Below are 14,238 nucleotides of genomic sequence, written 5' to 3' on the forward strand. Positions count from 1 at the left end.
TATTTAGGCTTATTATTTTACAGTTAAACCAGAAACCTTATGATGTATAACTATAAATAAAAAGAAAACAAAAATGCAAATGTCTACATCACTTCTCTACCTACATCCTCCTCTCCTCTCCTCCTCTCCTCCTCTCCTCCTCTCCTCCTCTCCTCCTCTCCTCCTCTCCTCCCCTCTTCCTCTCCTCTTCCTCTCCTCTTCCTCTCCTCTTCCTCTCTTGCCCATGGAGGCTCATTTATAACATGTACCCATTACCCACCAAGCTATTAGGTTTGCTAACAGTGAGATCCATTGGGTGAAAATCAATGTCTATCCAGGGAGCAGTTTGTCTGTAGTGCCACTGTAATGAATGCTATATACTCACACACGGCTCTCCCTCTCCCTCCCACTGTCACACTGGGTGCAGAGGGAGCCGTTGAGCATTGGGTGTAATGGATAATTTTGTCAACCTTACATCTAAACTTCAGTGAAAACAAACCTAGCGCAACATCGAGGAGCATTGTTGTCGTACTGTTCTTACGATGTTCTCCTCATCGCTCTCACAATCGACTCATCAGTTCAAAAATAACCGTGAGTTGATACAGAAAATATTCGAGCTCCGGTATCGTTCTGTGTAAAAAGCTGAATCCTGATCATAACTCACTGTGGACTGTGTCTATAAAGCTCTCCACACTCTGTAATGGATTCTGTATCGTCAAACACACATTTCAGCTACGGCCAATCTAACCTGAACGTTCTCCATGCCAGAGCAGTTAGCCGTAGCCTGGGGGAGGGGGGGCCAGGGGGGGGGGGGGGGGGGGCAGCTAATAGCAGATGTGCAGTCATCAGTGCTGGTCAAAACCGTTGAGTCAGCAACCTGTAGTCCAGCCCCATCAAAATCCATCGGCATCATTTTAATGCTGTGTGCGAGAACCACTTAAACTCCGGTGGGTTCAGTCCACTTCCCTCATTTGATCCTGAGATTTATGCACTCGAACACCCGGGTGTTCAGTGACGTGGGTCAAAATGTAGGAAAGAGCTGAAATGTGCTCCATGTACCTTAAAGAACAGATGAGATTTAGTTTGAAGGAAGTAGTCTGTAGGTATTTCTGTACAAACTAATGGTACTAAGGAGAGTGAGTACCCTCCAGCAAGGCCCAACGGTCCCTTTAAATCAATCAAGCTGCGCCAAGTCTTACTTACAGATATCAGACCCTGAAAAACGTCTGTTTATCATTTAATCTTTGAATTATTCAGATGGAAAACGGTGAAAATGTCGTGCCCCAGTGACTTTTTAGTGGTTTCTTTCTTGGATCCTTGTACCAAGTTTTCGTGAACATTTGTTCAGTTGTTTTTTGTGTAACCCTGCTGACACACAATCAATGAACAGGGCTGCAGACATCACCTCCTTTGTAAAGAAACTCGTCCTGAAGCTTCCTCACCGAGCTCTGTCTCTGCTTCTGTTGCTTCTCTCAACAGGATGTTTTCACAGTGGCTCTAAATCCGCCTGACCTTTTTCACTGTAGACATCTTGGACTTGTCTACTTACTCCAGTATTGCTTCTCCTGCTCGGACATAAACCAGAAATATGAAATGGTGCATCTGCAACTGAAGCTGACCTCTGACCTCTGACCTCGCCGTGAGATCAATATGGTGTCATGTTGTTAGAAGACATTTCTGTGACGGACACATTGTGTACATCAGGACACAGATGATCAGTTAAAGCTTGTTTGCTTTGTGGCACCTTTCGTACTTATTGTTATTTCGATATATATATAAATACGACTGTCAAGCTGATAATAAGACAGTATGAATGGAAACAGTTAAACAATTAGAGACACATTCACACGAAAATAAATAGATATAACAATAATAATACCAGTAAAATGGTTAAGATAATAAAAAACAACAGCGAATGCAGTTTCACCTCCGTGAAGTTTGTATTTGCAGACCAGAAACTCTTTTCTCTTTAAATTAACATGATTCTCATCCTCACATAATCATGTTTAGAGATGTTTTGATGTTTAAGTGTCCAAACCCGTCTCTCAGAATACTAATTAATCAATTATGCTAATTGAAAAACGTTTCTGAATATCTGGAAATACTGCAGGTACAGGTTAAATCAAATACCTGACCTGTTTCACAAGTTAAGAATTCCCTCGCCACCTTCTCTGTCTGTGGATAACGTGCAAACCGTGCACGTGAACCCGGTCTATACATCTGTTTTCTAATTCTGTCGCTGTGTAATGAGGTTCTTTCACTGTTCAGCTGGCGTGTCCGCTGTCAACAGACTGTAAAACTGTTGGAACTGATCTGAGACCTGAGCCGAGCAGCCAGCTCCGTCTCTTTCTAACGAACCGGGAGACGAATGGCAGCAGCAGCTCCGGCTTCCATCCGTCTCTCTGACCACTCGCTTTTCATATCCTCCTGACTACTGTGAATGAGTTGTTCCCCAACAGACGACAACTGAGATTAATTGTGTGTGTTTGGCGAGTATTACTCATGATTACTCGCTGTTCTTTTTGTACATAGTTTGTTGATTGGTCCCCACGGATCCGCCCCCTTCGGTCTTAGGCCAGTTGCTCGCTGATCCCAGTCTCTCCCAGTGACGGCCATAAGTCAAGTGAAAGGATAATGGAGGGCAGGAGGAAAAAAAAAAGGCCACAAGACCAGGGACGACATGGTGGAGAAAATGAGAAGAGAAAAGGACGAGTAGAAGAGTAAGAGAGATGCGCCCGGCGGAGATGAACGATATTAACGCCGCAGCCCGTGTGTTCGCCTCCAATCTCTGTGGTAACCGTTTCTTCCTGGAAATTCATGCATGTCCATCTGGATTTTCAATTACCCACAATCCCCTGTGACCCCACTGGCGGCGTCTGGAGAATGATTTTATTTCCTGGCAAATACAGAACACCCACTGGAGATAGGGCCGAGCTGCACACTCCCAACGTACATGAACATAAACGTTTGTTCGATATGTGGTCACAGTCAGAATCTGCAGCTTGACTCTGTCTGCTGTTCATATCATCGTCTCAAAACCAAAAATGCAAATATTCATCTGACAACCCGTCACAGATAAAACAGTACTGAAGCCTTTGAATATAAATATGACGTCTGATTACTTTTCTATATTGGAAATAATACAGTAAAAGAAGGTGGCAGTAATTTAGAAATGGCGACCAGCTGATCTCCATTTGTAGTCTTCCACCCTGGCACGTCAGCACTACTGCACCAAGAACCTGCAGTATGCATTGGTAAAAAGAATATCTGTCAAATTATCATTAGCTGTTGTTTTAGTGTTAATGTTGCAGAGGTTCCACACACACAGGGAAAGTGTCTCGTGTTATTGTTTAACATAGCTGAACCAAAAGCCTGAACAGTCACTGAACCACGACTTTGTCTCCAGGGAGCATTTTTTGAATTCAAGCAAAAACAATCAGCGATGGAAGGAGGAGTATTTTCTATCCTATATTTATTTATGTTGTTTTTGGCTTGTGAGAAGAAAGTAGTGTTTGTAGCTATGAGAGAAGATTAGATGCTCTACCAGTGATGAATCTCTGTGGGGGGGCCAGAGGTCAAGCTGCTCTCTCCTGTAAATCTACTCACTGGCATGTTTTCATTACCAACACCAACGTATCCCCCATATACCCTCCGATGTGTGCGTGTTTTATATGTGTGTGTGTGTGTGTGATTATATGGGGGTGTGTGTGGAGGCCTTGACTGTAGCAGAGCCTGTAAGTACACACCAAGGCCAGCACAGATGAGATCCTACTTAAATCATACACACACACACACACAAGTCTGTCTCTGAGGTGCTTGTGGATGATTTAACCAAGTTCTCATCACTGCCTCATCAGGTGATGACTGACTGTGTGTGTCTGTGTGTATGTGTGTGCGTGTGTGTGACCATTGCAGTACAGATTTACTGCTGGCGGGTCTGAGCTCAGCTATATCACTTCAACCACTTATCCAGGAGTTATGGCACATAAACATTCTCTCTGTCTCAACCCCCGACTCTTTTATTTCTTTAATTCTCCAAAGTCTTTCAATGCATTGTGGACAAAGTCACGTTTTCTAGATCGCTGATTGTTTTCCCCGTGGGGTCACACAGGTCGGCAGTAGATGCAATCGAACTGCGGCAGATTTGATAAACGTTTTATCTACAACTTTAATTTATTAGGTTTTGATGCTCGGATCCAGTAGCACCCAGAAAAGTTTGCTTTACCTCTGTAAACTGTAATTTCAGGGGTTTGGTGATGTTTCTCTTTAAGTAGAAACAAGATGCTTTTTTCAGAAGGAAAACTTTCAAATCCAGGGTTTGATTGTGAAATACTTGGAAAGACTAGAAAAATGTAAATATCATGTTGCTGAAGCCGCCTAATGCCCCTGCAGCTTAAGAGCGTATATGTTATGCTACATCCTGGTCTGCGATGTGTGTTGAGAGAATCAGTGGGCCCCCCGGGAGACTGTGGTTTAGACCCCCCCCCAGTGAAGACTGCAGCCTCCAGCAAACATGGTCAGTTCATTGACATGTGTGTCTGTGAGTGTGTGTGTGAGTGTTTCTAAGTAGGGGATTAACTGTCTATAACTTTGTGGCTTTCCTGTTTAGTCTGACTTTATGACCGTCTGGAAGAGGCCAGCATTTGCAAAAGGTCCTTTTTTTTACAGACACACAAACACAGAATGACGACCAGACACAAACACAGTAACACAAACACAGACACAAACTTTAGCCCACTTCTGTCCTTCTTCTTCTCAGGGACAAGTGTGTGGCCTTTTTGCAAAAGGGAAACATTTGCCTCCCGGGTGTTGAGATCTGGTTCATTTGCACAAACTTGTCGAGCATACGACACGTGCATAGTAATCGGTAGCATGTAACTTCTTACCTTGAAGGCTCTAATTATAACAATTACTAAATCAAATCAGGGCTGGTGTTGGCGTTAAGATAACCGTGTTAACGTAATGGCGAACAATCAGGTTTCTTCATGGTGTCATTGTTTTAACAATTAAAAAAGCCTTAGGAGGGGAAATAGAAGGAAAGTGAGATTTAATTGAAAGTCAGACAGGAAGTGGAGGAAGTGAAGATGTCCTGACCCTTCTGATCCGTGCATCATCTCATTCCTTCTCTTTCATAAGCACTTTATTGTCTTTATCCTTCCTCCGCACAAGAAGTCATTCATTGCTTTCCTTTAAGGCAGGCTGTCTCCTCTCTTCTTCTCTGAGGCGAGCTCACAAACACACACACACACACACACACACACACACACACACTCCCGGGCCAGGAAGTCCTGGTGAGAGCAGGATGTTGACTTAGTATTCGTTACAGCTCTCCCCTGAAACCCCTGGAGGTCGACAGAGGAGCGGCCGACAGATGTGGAGCCAGAGATACGGGTGGCAAAACAAAAGCATGGATTAATGTACATTTTCTCTCCAACTCTTATCGCACCAGACCAAGTAATAAATAATACAAAATTCCTCAACTTTACCTTTAAACATCATAGACGCCTGTAATTTCTAAACCAACCCTTTGTCTAACTTCAAAAAGTTCGGCCATTATTCAAAATCTGCCGTTTTGGTTACGCTGCCCCCTCAGGATTTCCGGTGGTACTGCACCGCGCCTATAAGACATGCCTATTGCAATTGACTCAAATCATTTAAAATCATACTTAATTATTAAAACTCCCTTTTAAACTCTTCTACGACATATTACCGATGTGCAACTATACAACCGGAGACGGAGAATTACAGAAAGAAACTACTAAAACTAGCTAACGTATAGAAAGTACTTTTTTATTTGCAATTTATCAGTAAAAGTCAGTCAATTACCCAACGTGTCAGTAAAACTACATCACCATAGAAACGGCATGCAGCAACCAGAGAGGCTGACAGCTTTGTGTGTGTGTGTGTGAGTCTGTGTGTGTGTGTGTGTTTACTCGGTACGTGCAAGACAAGTTGAGATCTGTCTAAAGCTATATTACCTATATATACACATATATAAACTCTATATTTAAACTTTGATATATGACATTTACAAAGTGAGGCTCATCATGCCTCCGTTTGTTACCTAAGAAAATTATTCATTTCAAGAAATAATTCTTTTTCAATAATTGGAAGAAACGTTGTTCAACTTGAGGTTTTTGATAATATGCTTTCTGGAGGGTTTCTATGTGAGTACACAAATATCAATATAATAATATATAATAGCCCCCCCCCGATAGCTCCACCCCTAGCCTGAGTATACCAAAGAAACTCAAATATCTCTGGATGAAAAAGACACATTGAAGAAGAAGCCGGCAAAGATGTCCACCTGGGAAGACGATGAGGTTCCAGAGCTTTCCTGAGATTCTGCTGCTGGCTTCTTCATATGTGAAAGGAAAAGTCTAGAAAATATCTGGACCCACTTTTCAGACATGCACGCGTCAACATGCACAGAGACAGACACACTGCATTGTAGAAATACGTTTAAAAATACAACGATTTTTCCCCATCTGTGTGTGCGTGTGCGAGTGTGTATCCACCGGATTATCGCTGTCTCATCCCTCATTCCCCTCCTGCCCCTGACCCTTTTAAACAACACTCTATCTTTCTCTGGGAATCCCTCCATCCATTTCTCGCTCTCCATCAATCTTTCTATCTTTTTCCCCGTCCATATCTCCCCCTGACCCCCCCCAACTATTCGGGATGGAGCGAGGAGATAGAGAGAGGTACAGAGAGAGATGATCCTGTCCTTTTCAACCTTCTTGTTATTCCATCAAGCATACATCCAGCCTCAGAACTCAACAATAACACATCCATCAAACACACACACACACACACAAAAGGGCAAACAGTGCAGTGTCATCCTCTATCGTGACAGTAAAAGCAAAGTTTTATTCCTAATGTAATAAAAAAAACTTTTATACGATGATCATATTGGCTGTCATTCGTAGCTCGAGGAAATTCACTCAATGTCTAGATTTTACCTTTTAATATTGTTGTCTTATCATCCTAATATGACTCTGATGTGAAGCTATAAACCCTCACTGTGTTAGTGCACGTGTTACTGGAAGTGCACAGAGGGCGTCAACTTCATTTTCAGATTATAACAAGCATAATTGAAATGCATGTTTTTTTCCCCAACATAAATCCCTTAATTGATTATGTATTAGATTCCAATTAAACTCCAGCCCACTGTATTTGATTTAATGTAGATTTAGTTTAAATCCTCCTGCGCAGTTCAACATTTAATTTGAAAGATATTTACAAGGTGCTCAGGGTGAGCAGATATAAAACCCGGCGAGGTTATGGATTGTATGTTGATGAGGATGGAGATCTACGCTGAGCTGTGTAAGATTTATGAGTGAGGCTATAGTCCCAATATAAAATTCACAAATTTGCCCTTGAGGGCTTTTCAATCTCCACATCTCGCAGGACTCTCCTGAGGCGAGGATGAGGGGGAAACAGGAGCAACGCGAAATAAATATATTCTTATCGCAAGGTCCATTTTCAGTGTTTGGTTTTTAACGAGCTTTCGGCCACACCTTGCATCAGCGTGTCCGAGAGGTGATTCAGATTTTATAACCTGACTCCAGATTGGATTTGTCGATGGGTCGATAAGAGTTGACAACCGAGGGAAGTCCACGCCATGATGACGACAACGGGATGAAACTGAAAGCTCCAGAAAGACCAACAAGTCTTTGTGGCAAGGTCAAGGTTAAATCTTCAAAATGGTTCACTTCACTTTAATAAAATCAAGTTTTAAAAGTTTCTTATATTTCTGTGTTTAGTATCACACTGTAAATAAATTACCCAGCAGTACTGTGATATTGTGATCAGTGGTACAATGTCGAACTACGTCCCGTGGCAGTGACATTGCCCAGCTCTCACCGGGGGTGCTTATACTTTCTGACAGTATTATAATCTAGCGGCTGTATTGCAGTAAATCCTGTGAGACATCGGGTTAACAGAGCGGAGACGAGCGATAGAGACGCAGCGAGACAGACAGACAGACAGGTTACCATGATTATCAGAGCAGAGAGAGAGAGAAGAATGGGAGATGATGAACCTGAGTCCGATTGTGTGCGTGTATATGTGTGTGTATATGTGTGTGTGTGTGGCAGCTGCAGAGCCGTAGGCAGACGGCCATTGTGTCCTTGTCGCTCTGTGAATCTGAAATCTGATCCCCACCTTTCGTCATACCTCTCCGTGTCTTTGTTGTCGACTCGCCCGTTTGTTCAACACGACCGACGAGAGAGAAAAACGTTATCGGCTTCCAGAGGCCGACGTGTGATCAGGTCCCTGGACGCCATTTTCATGTTCTGTAGAAGTTGCCGTGACAGAAAACACACAAGCTGAGAAAACCTCAAAAGAAAAGATGGATGAAGTTGCAACTTTGTGAAAGGAAATGAGTTATTATCACTCCTTCCTCGCCTAGATTATAAAACATGATGTTGATACAAAGATGTGTGTTTAAACTTGGAAACGGAGAAGTTCCTGTTCGAATCCCTTAAGATTGTGCATGTGAAAGGTATTAGTGGTTTTAGATCAAGGTCAAATGACAAAAGGTTTTCATAGTCTCCCACGTACATTTGTATGTGGTCGGAGGCTCCTGCAGCTTGTGGATCAAAACCCAGGAGTAAGCAGGATGTTGGCTCGGTTCTCTGGCAGACGTCTGAATAACCATGAGGAGGAGAAGGATCCTGGAAAAATCTGTTCATCACAGCAACTGATTCCATTTCTGATCAAGATCTAAGATGGTGCACACTTTTATTTTGTTGTAAATACATTTTTTTTACCTCAAAAACAATGATTTGAAATGTTGTGTAAAGAATTAGCGACAAAAGTGGCTGAAGTCTTTCCTGGGCTGCAGAATTGTGTGTTGATTATTCTTACTTTAAGCAATTAAAACCTCAGAAACAATAACTGATCTAGACTTTAGGGTTTCTATTCTCTACATGGTGTATTGTCATGGATGTAATATCAGTATCAAAGCTCCAACTTTCACAACTTCACAATGTAAACTGAGATGTTTATCTGTGAGTCAGTGTTTTCTGTGTGTCCGGGCTCTTCAGCGACGTGGATTCTCAGATATCATTTATAAGAGGATAGAAGGACGTGTTTGACCTAGTGTGTGTGTGTGTGTGTGTGTGTGTGTGTAACGTGTTGTGAGGGTGTGTGTGTGTGTGAGAATGTGTACACGTGTTTGAAAGAGGGATTTGGGGTGTCTCAGATGTTCTTCACAGTTCATCAGTGTTGACATCTGGCCAAACAGCTGTCCGCATCTGGACACAGTTCCTAGTAAAGGGCGCATGTACACAAACACACACACACACACACACACACACACACACACACACACACACGGAGGAGCTTCCTCTTCCCCTTCCATCTCATCTTTCCTCCCGTCTGTCTCATTGTGTACAGTTATTGTGTATTTTACAGGTTTCTGTGTTTACGTTCAAGTTGCATGTGTTGTTTTGAACTTCGACCTCAGACCAGAGCTGTGATATATCTGATGTAACTCAGAACTCGGCCCATGTTCTCGTCTGTGTGGGTTTTCCAGACAGGAAATGTGAGCCATGTGCACCGTGAGTCAAAAGCACTTGAATTTCTTCAAACTGGTCACACTGGGGCTAATGGGAATTTTACTATGGGAAGAATACGGATGGGTTACGCCAACAAGCTGAAATAAAACAGTGAGCAGTCTCCTGGTGCGTTCGAGTGCTGAGGAAACAGACGTGTTTTATAGGAATTGGGGAACACGGGCTACTTGGCTTGCTGAATTTTGGCAGTCACACCTTTTGAGAGCATGTGTTTGCAGTGTGGACAAATGATCTGTATCTTAGTTGTTTTCATATGGTCCTTGTTCCCATTTTTTTTTTTTTATGTGAACACAGGTTGTGGTTGTTTGGAAAAGAACAAAAACAAACGTTTCCTCTTTTCTTCAAATTTAATGAGAAAATAATTGACTTAAATTGCAAGTTGAGTCTTTTAAGTTTGTCAACAAAGAACTCGCTCGCTGATTAAACATACTGCAGCAATTACACACCACCTTATTTTCGGAGGAGGGAAGAGGTTACTCCTACTTCCTACATGAACTCTGTCCTGTCTGGGACATTTAAGGATTTAGATCTATGTGACAGACGCAGCAGGAGATGATCCATGTTCGATTCTTTAAGAAATACAGGAAATGGACGTTCAGGTGAGGGGTGGAGCCTGAGTAGAGCAGGAGGCCGGACATCATGTAGAAATCCTTCTGCAGAAATCACATGTTTTAGATTTGTTCAAATCTCGTCTTTTCAAGTTGACATCTCAACTCTTTTTCTTCCTGAAATATGTCCTCACTTCTAACTGTGCGTTAGAAACATCCTCAGTACTCCCTGCTGTTTTCTCACATGCTCTTATTTTGACAGTTTGCAGACAATTTACGAGGGGAACAGTCCTGCCTCGGACATTTGCGTTCTCAGTTCAGTGCACGTCTGAAAGCAGCTTTTCCTTCGTGAGCCAAACAATAGCTGGACTGATCTCCCCTCAGTTGCAGCCACATTGGGCCAAGAGTTCAATCTACTTTTTCCTTTTCTCATGGAGATTTGAAGATATCTGCCCATAAGGGGAGCAAACAGGGAGGGAAAACAAACTTGTGCATTAGACTAATCCCCAAATATGGCCTCCGATAACATCCTGGAGGAACAAATACGAGTTTTCCATAATGTATGTGTCTTCCAGGCTTTCAGGCTGTGGTGGCTCCAGCAGTGAAAAATATCCAGGGACAGGAAATGAAAACGGGGGAATATGCTCGTGTGAAATAATGTAAATGAACAGTCGTTGCCTAAAGTCTGCACAGTTGACAGCCGGCCAAAGAAAAGTCTCTCGGTAACACATCAGGGCTAATGATGTTAACTGCATTAAACCGCAGCAGAAACACACCCAGGTTAACTAACTTTCAAACACCTGCCCTCCCCCCCTCGTGTTCCAGGCTAATTACTCACACCCTCAGAACAACGGAGGAACCCGGCGCTCCACAGACAAGCTGACATCGTTTTTAATGATTGGAAATACAAGACCTGTATTCAGAGGCAGGAAGTGCAGGGTGCCACTAATAACCCCCACTGAAGCGTTTTGGCAATTTAACACGTTTTTTTCACCCGTGAAGAAGAAGAAAGTCGGCTCGACCTCGTTTACACTGCTCTGAAAAGACTTGAAACTGATTCCTGATGATCTGACGACACAATTAAACCTTTTCTGTGTGTGTCATTTTCTCTTTTTTACACACACATCTTTGATATATAATAGATTTAAAGGAATTACCCGACGCGTTTGAAGGCGTCGCTGTTTTCCGTCAAGTACCCAAACTGACGTGAGCTTGTGAAAAGTAAACAATGTGTGTTTCCCCCCAAATATGGAGCCTTTTTAACTTTGTGTTTACTTCAGGGAGAGAGAAAAGCTGCAGCATCTTTATGTGGAGCAGATGTCAGCTCTAATGGATGCAGCTGTGTTTGTGTTTCATCATCTATTTTTCTTTTTGTTTAACCCCCCCCCCCCCCCCCCCCCCCCCCCCCACCTCCTGTTTTCTTCCCCAGGACTGTTCCCGGCCGTGTTGAACCTGGCGTCCATGGCCGACATCACGGCGAACGCCACCTGCGGCTCCACGGGTCCCGAGATGTTCTGCAAGCTGGTGGAACATGTACCAGGGCGGCCAGTTAAAAACTCCCAGTGTCGAACCTGCAACCAGCAAAGCACGAAAGCAGTCGGTGAGAAAGATTCTCACACACACACACACAAACACAGACACACACACAAGCACACGCACACACACACACGACTCATAGTCAGGATGATTACAGTAATTAATCAAGCCAGATTAGTTAATTAGAGCCAGATTGGCCAGATGTGAACCAATCATTTTGTCTGAAGTGATAATTACTGAACGAACTCAGGAATCAATCGCAACATGACAGAATGACAATACAAAATTAGCCTGCAATCATAATTCAAACAGCCCAATTAGAGCGTCAGTTATCCAGTCAGTGATTCGGTTAAATGCTCAGCCCGTCGGCCAATCAATCAATCAATCAATCAATCAATCAATCAATCAATCAATCAATCAGTCGGCTAATGAAGCGGTTAGTCACTGACTAGTAGCCGGTTATTAGTCAGTCGTCGTATATCTCTGTTAATGCTGAGACGTTTACATCATTTTACAGTAAGTGACTTCCTCACTGTTAAAGGGAGGATTTGACATTTTATGAAATAGGCCATATGAAGATCGATAACAATTTTAAATCAGTTGGTTGCTAATCTCAGTTTGGCTCAGATTACACAACTAAGACCTCTGTCTAATCAAAAGTCAAATTTTAAAGATTACATTTTTATTGTGTCACTTATTGCTCATGTCTGCCAGGCAACTAGGCCAAGACATATTTAAAGATCTTGTCATTTTTACGTTTCTGATTTTTCGCAAATCAAACTTCAACAAAGTCCCGTGTGAGCTGGTAGACGGTCGTCGACAGAGTCAGGTTCCATGGGTTTTAGAAGAAATGTCATAGATAAGTAGCCTGGTGACTGAAAGCTCCCGGTTGAGCTGAAACATTAGAATGACTCACAAACAGACACACATACACACACAGACACACATGTAAACACACAATCAATCCCTTGCACACTTTGCCTGCCCTGTTGAAGTGTGTAACCGCTCCCAGGTGTGGGCTTTGTTCTGCATCAGGTGACATTTTCTTATTCAGCAGTGAATAAAATCTCCTGAGCTGGAAAATAGATCTATTATTAAAAACTGTTTAGAAGGTCGAAAAATACACTTTTGATTTTTGGGCCTTGAATCTTCCCCCGAAAAATAAGAGTTTCAGAAAGAAGAGAGGTGACTGTTTTTTTTATCATTATAATAAGACGAGATGGAAAACTAAAAAGATTTTTAGATTTTTAAAGTTGGAATGGAATCCAACGATTTATTTGTGTGTGTCTGTGTGTGTCTGTGTGTGTGTGTGTTCAGAGCATCATCCCATAGAATACGCCATAGATGGGACCAACCGCTGGTGGCAAAGTCCCTCCATCAAGAATGGGATGGAGTACCACTACGTGACAATCATGCTGGACTTGAAACAGGTAAACTCACACACACACACACATATATATACACAGGGCGGCTATGGCTCAGGAGGTAGAGCGGGTCGTTCACTAACAGACCAGACGGGCTGTAGTTTGATCCCCAGCTAGCGCCATTGATCAGACCTCGCCACAGCCTCTATTATCTGGAAAGAGACAAACTATAAACAATTGTTTCCATTATCAGGGTTCATTTATCAGCATTAAGCCCAGAGGGTTACCAGAGCACTATGAAAAAACTGGACATTTCATAGTGTTTGGTTGAGAATAGATCAGAACACAGTGTAAGGAGGAAAGTCAGGAGCGGTACTTTGGAGGAATAAGCCTCAAATTGAGCAGCTGCTGGTGAACACACATATAATTAAAAAGTATTTGACGTGTACTTGGGAAAGTACTTGGGGAAGTAACAGAATCCTTCTTCTCGTCAGTACGTCACAGATTCTTTAAAAGCTTTTAAATGTCAGTGTACTCTCTGTGGCCCCCTGCTGAGCTGGCACAGTTTAAACAGCCATCTTTATATAACGGTGGTATTTGATGTGTATTATGTGTATTTATTTGAATGCTGAATCAATCTTACCATACAGTGGGAATCACTTTTGACTAAATGCTTAACTTTTCTGTCCATAGACGATTGTAAAAAGTTAAAATAAAAGAAATGATTTTTGTGTATCATTCAAACACACATAATTATAACACATTTTTATTATAAATTTACTCCGATCGTGGATTTTAACAGTTTGACTAACGCAATGTTTTATTTCTTCTTTGCAATTTGCAAGAAAATTATGCTTCAGGCTGCATCCTGATGGTTTTTTAATGGTTAAGGGGCAAAACAAATTAATGCAAAACCCATTTAAATTTGTATTTATCACCTTTGCACAACTACTTTGCATTTTCGTACCTCGTGTGTCTCTCTTCTTGATTCTTTTGTCCTCTAAATGATCCCGACTGCAGAATGAATACAGAATTAGAAATAAAGAAAGAGGCAACAAATAAAGCCTTTCTTTGGTTCAATTTAAATATATTCTGATTCAGTTTTAACAGCAGAAATTGAAGTACTACTGAAATGTGTCAGTTCATTTTTTGTCTCAAACCAATCAATTGAAAAAACCTAAGTAATGAACAGATTATGCATAAACCTTTGAATATCTGGAATGAAAAAAA

General features: G+C 42.2%; 1 protein-coding gene across 1 annotated transcript in view; it reads left to right on the top strand.

The window, feature by feature from the left end:
* Positions 1–14,238, top strand: part of lama2 (laminin, alpha 2) — a 132,716-nt gene that overhangs the window by 15,079 nt on the left and 103,399 nt on the right. The window contains exons 2-3 of the mRNA XM_062411395.1: positions 11,538–11,708; positions 12,962–13,074. Coding sequence (XP_062267379.1) covers positions 11,538–11,708; positions 12,962–13,074 — 284 coding nt within the window. The remainder of the gene's footprint in view (positions 1–11,537; positions 11,709–12,961; positions 13,075–14,238) is intronic.

The sequence above is a fragment of the Platichthys flesus genome, chromosome 18 (assembly GCF_949316205.1).
Source record: "Platichthys flesus chromosome 18, fPlaFle2.1, whole genome shotgun sequence".
NCBI lineage: Eukaryota > Metazoa > Chordata > Actinopteri > Pleuronectiformes > Pleuronectidae > Platichthys > Platichthys flesus.